The sequence below is a fragment of the Camelus bactrianus genome, chromosome 3 (assembly GCF_048773025.1).
Source record: "Camelus bactrianus isolate YW-2024 breed Bactrian camel chromosome 3, ASM4877302v1, whole genome shotgun sequence".
NCBI classification, from domain to species: Eukaryota; Metazoa; Chordata; class Mammalia; order Artiodactyla; family Camelidae; genus Camelus; species Camelus bactrianus.
This window is the reverse complement of record NC_133541.1, coordinates 51,116,676-51,130,098: the sequence shown is the minus strand read 5'-3', so window position 1 is coordinate 51,130,098 and position 13,423 is coordinate 51,116,676. Positions and strand designations below refer to the sequence as shown.

Below are 13,423 nucleotides of genomic sequence, written 5' to 3'. Positions count from 1 at the left end.
TCTAAGTTCTTCTGAACTTTATAGTGTAGTGTGCCTTCTCTCATATACTTTTAGTTTATAAAGTATTTTCATTTAAACGTTGTGTTAATGCTGTATTTCTTAGGATTCTTAGGATCAGTAATCTACAATGAGGTGGAAGAGACCTCGGGTAGACATGACAAAGTTTCTTGGCCTAGAGCTCACATTTAAGTACACACTAACCTTTATGATAAAAGGTGTTTTCAACTACAGTGGCTTTTCTAATAATGACAGACCTGCACTGCTTAGTACCACTTATTAATGCAGATACTGAGGAAGCAGGATATTTCTATAATTGATTTTTTAATCATTCAATTTTATGGACATCTAAACACTGAACAGACACAAAAGACCAATTTGTAAAAGTAGGCCATTTTAATGTTTGTTTATTTTGTAACAATAAAGTAGTTTTCTTGATGACTACAAACATGCAGTATTCAGAAACATCACAGTAATAGTTTCCTGATTGAGGTGTAATTTTCAGTAACTATAAGGAGTTATTTGTGTGTAACCGCTATCAAACCAGTAAGACCGCATTTATGCAGCCATCATTCTCAGGATTGTTGGTAACCTGAGCATATTTTCCTAAGGGAAACAAAACAGAAAAAGGAGAGACATTAGGTAATAATTAACTTTAAAGAATACATATAACCTTTGCCCAAAATATTTATAGTTTTAGAAAAGAAAAAATAAACAGTAGTAGGATAGGTGAAATTTTATAAAATTAAATCACTCAGGACCCAAGCTTGAGTTCCGAATATAATTTTTATATAAATATTGTTTTTACAAATGGCCAGCTCCATACTGTTAGCATGCTGTATTAATAATAAGCCTTTGTGCATTGACCTGAGCATTACTACTGTCCCACACCATTCTCACTGGAAAAAGCACCAAGTATTAAGTTTCAACCTATTAACAACCTATTTTAAAATTGAGGTCAGCCAACATGAAGTACATGCCAATGACTCATTTGAAGTTTCAAACTATAGAGTGCGTTCTTCTCTTTTAAAGAATATTAAAGTTTAGAAATATCAGGGTACTAAAAGCAGAAAACTAAGAAAATGAGGAAAAAAATTTAAATCACTGCATGACGTATTTCAGGTTTAAATTATTACTGAAATAGTGTGGCTATGTTTGATGTTTGCCTCCCTTTCCCCATTCATGGTTATTTTATTGTATTTTCTAACAGTATTTTTCAGTTATAATCATACTTCCCATCTGCTTTCCTCATAATGCCTTTTTAAATAAACAGCATCAAAAAATATCTAGCAATGTAGTATACCTTATATAACTGAAGCCATAACTTAAGAACTGCATTCGTAGCTACTTTTTCTATAAAAAATATTCTTAAAGATTGAAATCTGATTCACATCACGTTTAACTGCACTAAAATTTGCTTTGTCCTTTGTCAACTTCAGGATTTCTATTTTAGAATTTTAACACCAGTAGCCCCATATTCAAAAATTAACTTACCCCAGATGACCTTGCCTCCCTGTGTCACAAGGCCCAACTCGCTCACATTCACTTCAATGACGGTACCTTTGGTGATAACACCCAAGCTCGTGTATAGTGGGGATGAGGGATTCTTCTTCACACCAAGTATCGGCAGGCAAAAGGTAGCTTTCAGCTCAGGATGTGTTACGTGGGCCTTCTTGAAACGTAAGCCCTAGTAAGTCAAACACAAGAATGTTTTGAATCAAAAATGTTAAGTATGATGAATAATGATCCTTTTTGCTTATCTTTTCCAATCATTTCCCCATCCCGCCAAAAAAGGACTGAATAATGTCCAATCTTAAGGCATCACAGCAAATACTTAGAATTAATCCTACAGACTAAAAACCTGACAGTTACAGGAAAGTATATGGGGAAAACACCCAAACATGTACTGAAAAGTTTTCACTGTGGAACAGCTACCCAGCATCATACTCAGATTTTCCTCTATTCAGTTATCTACACTCACTGAAGACTTGCTACATACCAGGCGCTATGCTGGAGCTCACAAACAGCTCATTTAAACATGATAACCTTAAAACTCCTCCTATTTTTTTTTAAACTATAAAACAAGGATCAGCAGATTAAATGACTTGTTCCCATACTAAACAGTGTGAGGATGGAATCAAACTTAAGTATCCTGATTCCAAGTCTTTGTATACATCAGCCACCTTTCATGATGAAAAAGTCTGTCAGCTTTCTTTGTGCTGATGATAATACTGGTCAAAGACGAGAGAGAGCCCAGAGAGGTCTCTATTATAGACCAGATTCACCCAATCACCTAGACATAGTCTTTCAGGGTAGAGCACTTTAGAAGCCACAATGCTTTGTAGTCTCTTAAATTTGATTTTTGTCTGTATGTGAGAAGTGGGCAAATGACAGTAAATCAAATTCTTAGTAATACACTCATTAATCAAGCTTATATACCACTCAGAATGTTATCTGATTAATTCACAGCAAGAAACATCTGCTAAGCTACAGTAAGTCTGCAACAGCTTGACTAGTATATTTCTCTCCCTGCAGAACTTGGTAAGGTTACCAAAATGTATTTAGAAGATTGTGAATATGAAATGAAAACAAGGGGAGTACATGATGAGTTTCAGGAATGAGTGAACACTTTCTGTAAATGACCAGATAGCGAACATTTTATTTTAGGCTTTGCAGGCCATATGGTCTGTTAGATACTCAAACTCTGCAAGAAAAAAATAGCCACTGACAATATGTAAATGAATAACCATGGCTGTGTTCTAGCAGAACTTTATTTATACAAGCAGGCTGTTTGACAACATTTTAATCCATTGAAAATTATTCAGGTTGAGAGATAGAGTAACACTGCCAACTTTCCTGATTCTTTGTTTTTCTAAGCAGGCTGATATCCAGTTGGGAGATTAGTTCATTCTGTTTAAAGGGATTTTGCAAAATATATGTTCAGTTATACTTGGGGAGGCAAGGAGGAAATTAGTTTTGACCATCACTGCTGTCAACAGAAATTCAAGTCCCATTTTAGTATTATATTCTCTTTTTTTCAATGATTGCATACTAAGTATTTTCAAAAGCATTAAGATACTTTTGTTACTAAACTGGAATTAACTCTTTAAAAAAATCCCATTCAAGTTTTCTAACTGTTCACAAAGACAAGTGTCAGGCATATAGTAATCACTTGTTGAATGAGTAAAATGACTTTGTATATGGAAAAGTGAAGATTCTAAGGTCATGTTTAAAAGTTAGGATTCACTGACAGTCTCTGTAATGAAATTTTTTTTCACCTCTTGTTAACCTGAAAATAAGATTCTTGATAGTAGTGGAAGAGTTCTAAGCAATTCCTGTGATAACCTAAAATAACAAAAATAGCCTAAAAACATCTTTCAACCTTTTTTTTATGTATCAATTCTAAGAATATTGGGAAACTGTACATCACTTTATCCAGTTTAACACAGGAAATGATATTTAAGCCACTGGGCTCTAGTAGGGACTTACCATTGGCCTAATGAATCTTTCATATTTAGGTGGTTTTCGAGTAAAACCATCTCCAACAAAGCAGACTTTAGTAACCATCCTCTTCCAGGCTTTCTTCTTCCTCTTTCCTGTTCGGATAACTTTTAATACTTCTGTTTCTCCCTGGGCACGAACTTTGGGCAGTGGGACTTCCCATTTTCCCTAAAATAGACCACAGTTAAAATTTATAGTTAGTAAAAGGCAATGAGAATAAAAAATCAAATATGAAAATGCTATATATTGCTTATATGTAGAATCTAAAAAAAAAAGGCACAAATGAACCTACCTACAAAACAGAAACAGACTCACAGACATAGAAAACAATCTTATGGTTACCAGAGGGTAAAGGGGTGGGAAGGGATAAATTGGGAATTAGAAAATTGCACGTCTTGGGGAGTGATGGAAATGTTAGCTATCTTGTTTGCGGTGGTGGTTACTTAGTGTATACATCTATCAAAATTCATCAAATTGTACATCTGAAATATGTATAATTTACTGTACAGGAATCATACCACAATAAAGGTATTAAAAGAAAGTCAAATATATTTTAGTTGTACAAAGTAGTAGATTCACTTTTTTTGCTTAACCAACAAGATTTTGGCTCTATTGTTTTCTAGAGGTCTGCACTGTCTCCTCAGAAACTCCTAATTAATCAGAACTACTTAAGTTTACATATCGTGGGTACATTAAAAAAAAAAAGACTTGCTTAAGCCAAAAAACCTTTAATGCCTTGTTATGGACAAAAAATACTGTAATATGGCAGTAATTTCTCTAAGCAGTATGTGTGCTTGCTATTAAATAGTTAATAGTGTAAAACTGGAAGACTGTCTCCACCTTTTAACACATCTCTGTACTTCTACCTCGAGTGGATTTTAAGATTACCTTACTAGTAAGACAAAATCATCACCTGATATTTTGTACGACCCTAGAATGCAAATCCTATGAGAAAACGGAAGCAGTTTAAGGCAGTAGGAAGAATTTTGGACTTATTACTAAGTCACAGGTTCCAGAAGCAACTACCATTTCATAGGTAAGTGCCCGTAAGAGTAATTTACAATCTCATGGACTACAGTCTCTTCATCTGTGAAATGAGGAGGAGTTAAGTAGATAACCTCTAAAGTTTGTTTTGGTCCTAAGTTCTACCACTCTAATTTTGAAAACTGCATGCCAAAAATTAGCGGTAAGATTTTTAAAATCAAATTTGAAACCATAAGTTCTTTAACTATAGGTACTGCATATTCTGCTACCTACATTTCTGTCAACTTATCCACAGGTATTTAAAATAGTTTCTATGTCTTTTCCTCTGCTTTTAGCAGAATTTAACCTAATCTGACACAAAACGCAACCCTATTTTTTTTTAAAAAACTGGAATTTTTAAGTCAAATCACTTAGGATATTTTCCACCATTCTACCTTTTAACCAGTTTTGGCACACTGCAGGATAGAAAAACCAAGAAGCAGATATATCTTTCTACACAAAAACATGTTAGTTGTCAAGTATAGGAAGCCACTAGAACACTGAATTTGAGATTCACTGCTTACTTACAACCTTTTTGTTTTTAAATAAAGATGTATGGCATTCTAAAAATATTTAAAAAAACCCACTGAATCCTAAAATGTTCTGGTGATGAAAAGCAGTTTTTATTACCTAAACATTTTACACAAAATGAAATTTACAAAAACTTCAATATCTAAATAATGAGAATAGTTGGAAATCATTTTTCCAATTAAACTGAAGAAAGAAACCAAGAATCTCAAATTTGAATTTTCCTGAATTCTCCTGAACAACATCAAAAATAAAGACTCCAATTTTTATTGCTTACCGCTTTCTCTTTTCGTTTTTGTTTAATCATATTGGAAAGTACTTTAGCTCGGGACTGTCCCTCTCTGTCCAGTAGATATGCAGGTACTGCTCCTTGTGGAGTCTTTTCATCATTCTTCTGTTTGGTGTTTCTCTTTTCGTGCATCTTGATACTACCAAGAAGGAAAAAGATTCAAGATGATCAATTTTAATAACTGTTACTCAAAAGATGTTACCTTGATACAACAAATAAATGATCACTTACGTCTTTTTCATTTGTATTTTCTCAGCATGGCGCTGTTTATGGTACAGCTTAGCTTTCAGACCAATCATCTTTTTTGCCTTCTTTGAACGTTCATGAGCCTCTCGTCCTTCCTTCTTTCTCTTTTTCTCATGGTAATCCAAACGGTATCCATAGCGCTTACGGTGTAACTCAATATATTCATTTTGTGGCTGTAGCAATGCAAGAGGCGTTACTTTAATTTTAAAAAACTGCTGACAAAATTATTCTTTAATACTTTCTTTTGAGCAGCATATAAAGTACAGAAGATCCAATGTCATCCACCGTACACTTGATTAAATAACTCTTGCACTATTAAGCCTATTCACATGACATAAGTTTTTTTTTTAATTGAAGTTTAATAGTCAGTTTACACTATGTCAATTTCTGGTGTACAGCATAATGTTTCAGTATACATGTACATACATTTTGATCCTGAAAGATATGAGGCATTAAGATTTACATCTGTAGTAATCTCAGTGAAAGTTACTGTTCATTGAAGGGAACTGTCCAAAATCCACCGGACCACAAAAGGGATAAACTGATTCCAGGATCTCTTTTCTTAATATCAATAATCTTGTTTTTCAGTATCATCATTGTTCATACTTATTTAAAAATTTAAAAATTGTATTCAGTTTTATTGAAGTATAATTTACATACATAGAATGGAATGTGCCCTTTTCAGGTGTACGTATAGAGTTATAAGTTTTGACAAGTTCTACAGTTCTGTAATCACAATCAAGACTGAGAATATTTCCAACACCCTAGAAAGTTCCCTTGTGTCACTTTGAAGTCAATCCTCTTTTTCCACCTTCAATTTGGTATCTATTGTTCTAGTTTTGCCTTTCCCAGAAGGAAATGTAAACGGAACCTACAGTAATGAGGCTTTTTCATCTAACTTTTTGACTTAGCGTAAGACTTTGAGATCCCCTCATGTTACATGTATCCATACTTCAATTTTTAATTAACAAGCAGTATCCCACTGTATGGATACACCAGTTTGTTTATTTATTTACCAAGTGATGGATGTTTGGGTTGTTTCCAGTTTTTAGTGAATAAATACTTGCACCTAAGTCTTTGTGCGGACATATGCCAAACTGTTTTCAAAGTGGCTGTACTAATTTGCGTTTTACCAACAATGTGTGGGATCTCCTTTTGCTTTTTAAGTGCCTGTTTTATTTTATACAGTGATGTTTTATTTTAAACATGCGGCTCCACTCCATTTGTACTTTAAGACTAAAACAATGCAAAGCCAACTCCCGTACGGAGAGTAAAGTAAAGCAACAACAAGGTAGTTGGGATCAGGTGTGGAGTTTTCAACTGCTATCACATAAACTTTGCAGCAACCGTGAGAAAGGTCTGAAGAATGCCATTTTGCAGAGAAATAGAGATTAAAGATGTAGTAAAACAAAGAATCTGGCAGCCAGATTTGGGCTGTATGCTCGGTTCTGCAATTCATTAGTGGCTTGGCTGGTGATAAGGCGTACCTTCAGTGTGCTCCGCAGAGATGAGAATCAATGCGCGATTAAATCCTACGGTAGAGTTATCAGTAGGCTCTGACACTGATGGCCAGACAACTTTCGGCGAAGCCAGGAATTGAATAAAATGAAACCCGACTGGCTCCAAAGCCTGTGCTCTGGCAAATACCCGACTCTACGGCCCCAAAGTGAACGTCTTCACTTTACAGAGCGCACCGCACGGTGTCCACCCTCATTCCCTCAACAGTACCTCACTTCTGCCTACCACTCCTCACTGCCAGCCCCAGCGCCCTCAAGCCCAGCCAACTCTGATGCCGTCGGTCGCGAGCGCCCGAGGAGACCCTCTCACCATGGTGACGGCCGCCGAGCCGCCGGGTGCAGCAGCCGGGGAGCGAAGAAGCTCTCAATTTTCGGGTCTCAGAGACCCACGAGCCGACTACACACCACCAGCGACAGGAAAGGGACGCTTCTAAAAAGGCCGACTCCAGAGAGAACGCAACGCAGCCGTTCCGACCCTCGGTTCTCCACGTTCAGCTAGAAGTGCGGAAGTTGCTGGCCGGCGGCCTTTGAGTGGGGCACCACCGGAAGTGGTGAAGCGCGGCGCCGGCGGAAGTGGTAAAGCTCAGCGCCGGCGGAGACAGAGGGCAAGTGCGGCGCCGGTGCTGGGAGAGCGAAAGAAATTAGCTTCCCTCCGCCCGTCCCGGGGCGTTCGCTGAGGTAGGGCGTCGCGACAGAAGGCCTTTGCAAGCTTGGGGGCGGCCCGCACCTCCGCTCTTACCAGCCTGGCGGGAAAAAGCCGGCCTTCGGTATGCGACCGAGTGACAGGTGAGTACCGAGTCGCGCGTGCGACTCCCGCGTGTTTAGAGTCCTGCCCCACGCTTGCCAGCGGCTACCCTCCAGGATGCCACAGCTAGGCCTGGACGAGGACGGCAGGGCTGCCCACATCTCGCCTCTCGACGTCCGCCCAGGTGTGGGCCTTTCTCTTTCTCCTTCAGCGAGAGCGGCTCTTCTTTGTTCCTGTCATCTTGTGTAATGTGTGCAAGGTTGAGAAGGATACAGAGGAATGAAAACTTACTGTAGGAGAAAGCAAAATTGGTAAAAGCTGTCAGAAAAGAAAGACAACGCCCTGTTTTTCTAGACTGATACCTGAAATTCCTGAGGCCTTTTGGTGTACGGGACGGTGCTGAGCGTATTTGCATTTAGTGGTCCTCTAGTGCTACCAGATGTACTGTCACTGTAAGACAGTACATCTAACTCAGAAAGCGGCCAGTCTTACCTTTTTACTGCACAGTCACAGAAGTTCCCTTAATTACTCCACCGTCTGGAACGTCCTTCAGTTACGTTGTGAGCAGAAATAACCTTACCGAAATCACATTAATCACCTCTCTAGGTCTTAGTGTGGATTTCAGGCAGGTTTTTAAGGCTCCATCTTCTAATGTGATTGTCATTTTATTTAAAACTCGAACAAATTCTAACTAGCGTTTGTATGTTTTCAAGTACAGTAAGGTATGTAAGTATCCTCTTGGAATGCACTTCCTTCTGGTGTTGCCTTTCCCACCTACGTCAGGTCTTTTCTTAAATGTTACTATTTTATTGAGGCCTTCCCTGACCTCCTTACTTAAAATTAACTACTGCCCCGGTTCCCCTTTCCTACTTAATTCTTCTGTATAGCACCTATCACAATAAAAAGTGCTATGTTTTAAAATTTATTTCTTTTGTTTATTGTCTGTTCCCACTAACTAGGATACATTATTTCTGTTTTGTTCTTGTCTTTTGTTCACTACTTTTAACCCCATTACCTAGAGGGCAACAGTAGACACTCAGATTCTTGTGAAATTTAATTCTCACGTGGATCCTGTGATGTGATGGATCACAGGCTCAGAGATTCGAAGTGAAGATCAAAGAAGACTTGAGACTCTAGCAAGTCCTCTGTAAAGCCTACTCCGGCCTCTTCACCACAAGTGAAGGGCCCAGTTGACATTTCTCTTACAATTTAAAGTTTGTGGAGAGTTTTTAAAAGACTTTTTATTGACATGCAGTAATTATGACACAAAGAAAAATGCATCCTGGAGATGTATGTTTTAGTAGGTTTTCAAAACCTGAATACACGCATAATAAGCAGCACCCAAAGCAAGAAATTGTGTTAACCTGTGCCCGAGAAGCCCACTCCCAGGGTTGAACCCTATCCGGACTTCTAATTGAATGGATTAGTTTTGCCTGTTTTTAATTGGAATCACACAGTGTGAACTCTTTTGTGGTGGTTTCTTTTGCTTAACATTGTGAGATTTATCCTTATTTCCTGTTGTAGCTCTTTCTGTTTATAGAAATTTTTAATAGGTTTGTTTAAATTGTGAACTCATCAGTAGTTTTTTCTTAAGTCTCAGAGCCATAATGTCCTTTTTCCTTCTGAATCAGGAATAGAAAATAAACGGTTTCAAATGTTAAGCAGTGGTCACATTTTGATTTGTGTAAAATAGAGGCAAAGTGGTCAGCTATCTTGTTTTTCTTCATACTGTGTTCTTACTTTCATCTGTGACTATGGGATAAAAATGGCCTAAACAGATCAATGTCAGCAAAAAGCTCTCTGAAAAAAATTTCTTTCTGTGTACTTGGTAGTAGCCGAGTTGGGTATCATCACTACTTTGTTACATTTGCCAAAAATATTTACTAAATACTCACTCTTTGCATTTTGGCTATCAGAAGTGTAATAATGTGTTCCTCTGATCTGTATGAGACTATAGGCAGTATTGGTGTAGATAGGATTAGAAGGATAAGCCGGGAGAATGTGAGAACTGCTTTATAAATAGACTGTTAAAAATATCAAGCTTGTTTGTGTTAAATAAGGAACAGATACAGTATTAAGAGTCATGCAAAAAGCATTATGAATGAAATGTTTGTTGTGATATGCAGGAGACAGTGTAGGGTTTTTAAAGTTAACTTTTTTCTTGAAGTTGGGGATCATGTGTTACTCATTTTTATGTTTCCAATAACCAACTCCTCATGTTGCTCCAATAAATGTTAGATGATCAGGGATTTGGAAAGTGCTTTTTCAGGCCAGGTGACCTAAATTTAAGAGTATCTTTACTGAGCTTTTTTTTTTTTTTAGCAAGTAAAAGTTGATTTGTCAGATTTTTTTCTACAATAAAGTTAAAGGCTAGAACTAATTTTTAAAATTTAGGTGAATAGCTTGTTCTAGAACTTGTGACTTAAATTTTGTTGTGAAAATGAGTTTAAGTTAATAGCTTGAGTTTATCTATTCAGCATAAAAAGAAAAAAAGGCAAAGATGATATTAGGGATTGATGTTAGTTAATAATGAACATATTGGCCTAATTCACATTTGATACTTTTAAAAAACATTGGATAAGACACAAATCTGAATTAAAGTTTCTAATTTAGGGAAAATTACCAAGTACAGTAACAAATACCATGTGCAAACACAGATTATTTTAACCTAATCCTTTAGGTCTCTTTTCCTGCATTGCTTGATCCTCAGCAGCAGCATCTCAGTTCTGCTTGCATGTGTTTTGTGATTGCCCTTTATGTCCCATGATTCCTGTTTGTGTATATTTAGCCTTACAGGCATTTTTTAAAAATGGTTCTTGGATTCTTTTATTTACTGGTAGTGTAATTTGTTGCTAATAATGTAGAATGGGTATTTACCCATTTTCTCTCATTACCAGTCCTTTTTAGACCGTCAGGTGTTACAATGTTTAGCGAGTATGTATTGCCCAAGGCCTAAGGAATTCTGGGCTTTGTGAAATAACTCGCTTGATAGCACCAGTAGGAAATAATTTTTGTTAAATCACTGAGCCATGTGGAGGAAGAATGTCAATGGCAGGGCATAAATGACTTTATAGGTCAAGAAATGAGGCACAGGCTGCTAGTAGAAGATGCCTCCTTTTGGGGAGCTCACAGTAGTGAGGATAACTTGGAAGTATGTTTGTTATGAGTAAGTTAAATTGCAAGTGTTTTCACAGAAAAGGTAGTATTAAAAACTGTAGGAAATTAGGAAAGGCTTTCAAGCCAGGGCTTGAAGATTGAATAGAAATTTGCCAGGTATGTGGCTTTGGGGATAAGAGGACTGCTTTCAGAAAAGTGGCACCATTACGTAAAGAGGTGTGAAGATGTTAAGAGTGTGATGTTTCTGGGGAGTTTTGGCTAGAGCTCCTGTATAGAGTGGGGAGTAGGGGAGAGTACGGAGCTGTGAAGGTAGTTGAGGACAGATTTTTCATATTAAGAACTTCTACAGGTTTTTAAGTAGGGAATTGATGACTTGAGATTGTTTATTTGAAGGATATATGTCAAGAATGGATTAAAGCAGTTTTTCCCACTGAGTACTACCTTTTAAGACTGACATCACTTGTGCTATTAATTACTTAATAATTTTCCTTAAATTAATTCACATTTTAACATAAATAACTTCATCATAGGCAACACTGTCTGCAAAATAACAGATTTTGTTGGCTATTTTTTCTAACATGTATTTAGTAAACAATTTTTTTTTTGGTCTCTAATCTAACATAATCATGGGCATTCACTTTGGGAAACACAATATTGGAATAAGTTTAAAAATTTTTTGGTCAATAGGAACCCTTCACACTTTTAAAAATGATTCAGAACTCCAAACAGTTTTGTTTATATAGGCTATAATTAATATTGAAATACTAGAAATTAAAACAAAACTTAGGTTTTAATAATTCATTAAAAGTAACAAATCTATTAAATATTAGTATAAGTAATACAGTTTTATGAAAAATATCTATATTTTCAAAAACAAATTATTTATTTTGAAGAGTGTTACAATTTTGCAAGTCTTAAATGTCTGGCTTAATAGAAAACAACTTATGTCTGCTTTTGTATTTCATATGTTACTCTATTTTTAGTTGAAGTGTATGAAGAAGATCTTGCAGCGTAGATATGTGTGGGAAAGGGAGGAGTATTTTAATAGTCTTTTCAGAAAATTGTGGACCATCTTAGATGATATACCAGACTTTGACAAGTGAGTTTTTTTTAAAGATTAGTTGCACTGTGGAATCAAACCATATAAGTGAGCTTTTTGTATTCTGTTATGTTAGAATCCATTGTTCTGTTTTAGAATGGATCTAACATACATGATTTTTGCAAACACTCAGAACTATGGCATTGGAAATGAAGAGGAATGGATTCAAGATAGATTTAGGAATAAATCAAAAGGACTTGGTGACTTCCTAAATAAGGATAGTGACTGTATCTGTCTTAAGATATGGAAAGGAGCAGATTTAGGAGGAATAAGGGATAATAATGAGTTTTGACATAGCTTTTTTTTTTTTTTTTGACATGTTGCACAACGGTATAACCTTACCTGTTTACTTGATACCCATTCCCCTCAGTTTCATATGCTTCTATGCATTTCTCATAGCTTTTGAGAGTGTACTTGATACATAGAGAATATTTAGTAAATGTATTTAAACTAAAGATCCTTCATTTCTGTGATCATAGAGAGGATTTGCTTCTGTGTATTTTTTTACATTATTTTATTTTTACATATTTATGGTAGAAAAATCAGAATACACAGATAAACCAAAAAGTTGTATTACCAATGAGAAATTACCAAGATGCTTTCTATAGTTAATTATTTTTCTTACTTTTACGTAAAAATGCATTTTGGTTGATCTGACATTTTGTAGTTTTAGTATATCTTTTTCTTTAGTATCTTCATATCTTTCTGGAAGAATTAAAGGATGTTGAAAAATAAGGGATGTTTTAAGCTTGAGAACCATACTTCTTATGTTAGAATTATTTTCTGAATATGCATTGACTTCGATAGCTAAAAATATTGTTTCTGATTTTTAAAAGTAATACATTTTTACGATGTATATTACACATGACTGACTTACATATGTCTTACATGTAATGCATAAACTTAGTTTTATAATTTTGTTTCTTTTTCAGAGAATAACAATTTAGAGGGCCAAGATGTCCAGCCTGAGGATATTTGTAGTGAACCATAAGAATATATGCAGCTTGCACATTAATGTAAGCTTTTCTTGTAAAATTAAATGTACTTCAATGACTTCAGTTACTTTACTTCCCAAAGGCCTAGTATATCTTATGTATTAGTATATCAGCAGCTTCTTAACAGGGAATATGGGAGAACTTGTAACCAGAAAGAAGTGTGCCTTATCATTAGTCTGTAAATTTATTTTGCTACTTTAAAATTACCTGTACAGCATTTTGAGACTATCTATAGTCCATTTTGAGGTCATTAGTGGCCCAAGGAATTACATAGTTTTTCTTTAGTGTTTTCATTTCTGATGCTTTCAGACTATACACCCAGTGACAGGTGATCTTGTTTTACCCTGGTCATTATGAAGTGAAAAT

General features: G+C 36.0%; 2 protein-coding genes across 6 annotated transcripts in view; one reads left to right on the top strand and one right to left on the bottom strand.

The window, feature by feature from the left end:
• Positions 1–374: 374 nt before the first annotated feature.
• Positions 375–7,569, bottom strand: NSA2 (NSA2 ribosome biogenesis factor). Its single transcript, XM_010949290.2, has 6 exons — positions 7,412–7,569; positions 5,570–5,757; positions 5,327–5,477; positions 3,487–3,666; positions 1,492–1,684; positions 375–603 (listed from the first exon to the last, which is right to left on the bottom strand). The coding sequence occupies exons 1-6, from the start codon at positions 7,412–7,414 to the stop codon at positions 536–538; spliced, it is 783 nt and encodes a 260-aa protein (XP_010947592.1). The 5' UTR covers positions 7,415–7,569; the 3' UTR covers positions 375–535.
• A 99-nt stretch (positions 7,570–7,668) lies between these two features.
• The window catches only part of GFM2 (GTP dependent ribosome recycling factor mitochondrial 2), a 49,909-nt gene continuing 44,154 nt past the window's right edge, over positions 7,669–13,423 (top strand). For 4 of the 5 annotated variants that reach the window (XR_006722657.2, XR_006722656.2, XM_045512363.2 and 1 more), the window contains exons 1-2: positions 7,669–7,887; positions 12,995–13,078. Coding sequence is in view for 2 of the 5 variants with exons in the window: in XM_045512363.2 (XP_045368319.1) it covers positions 13,019–13,078 (60 nt within the window). In the remaining 3 variants the exon portion in view is untranslated. Of the gene's footprint in view, positions 7,888–12,994; positions 13,079–13,423 lie in introns of those variants that run through there. The other variant, XM_045512364.2, reaches the window with a different exon arrangement.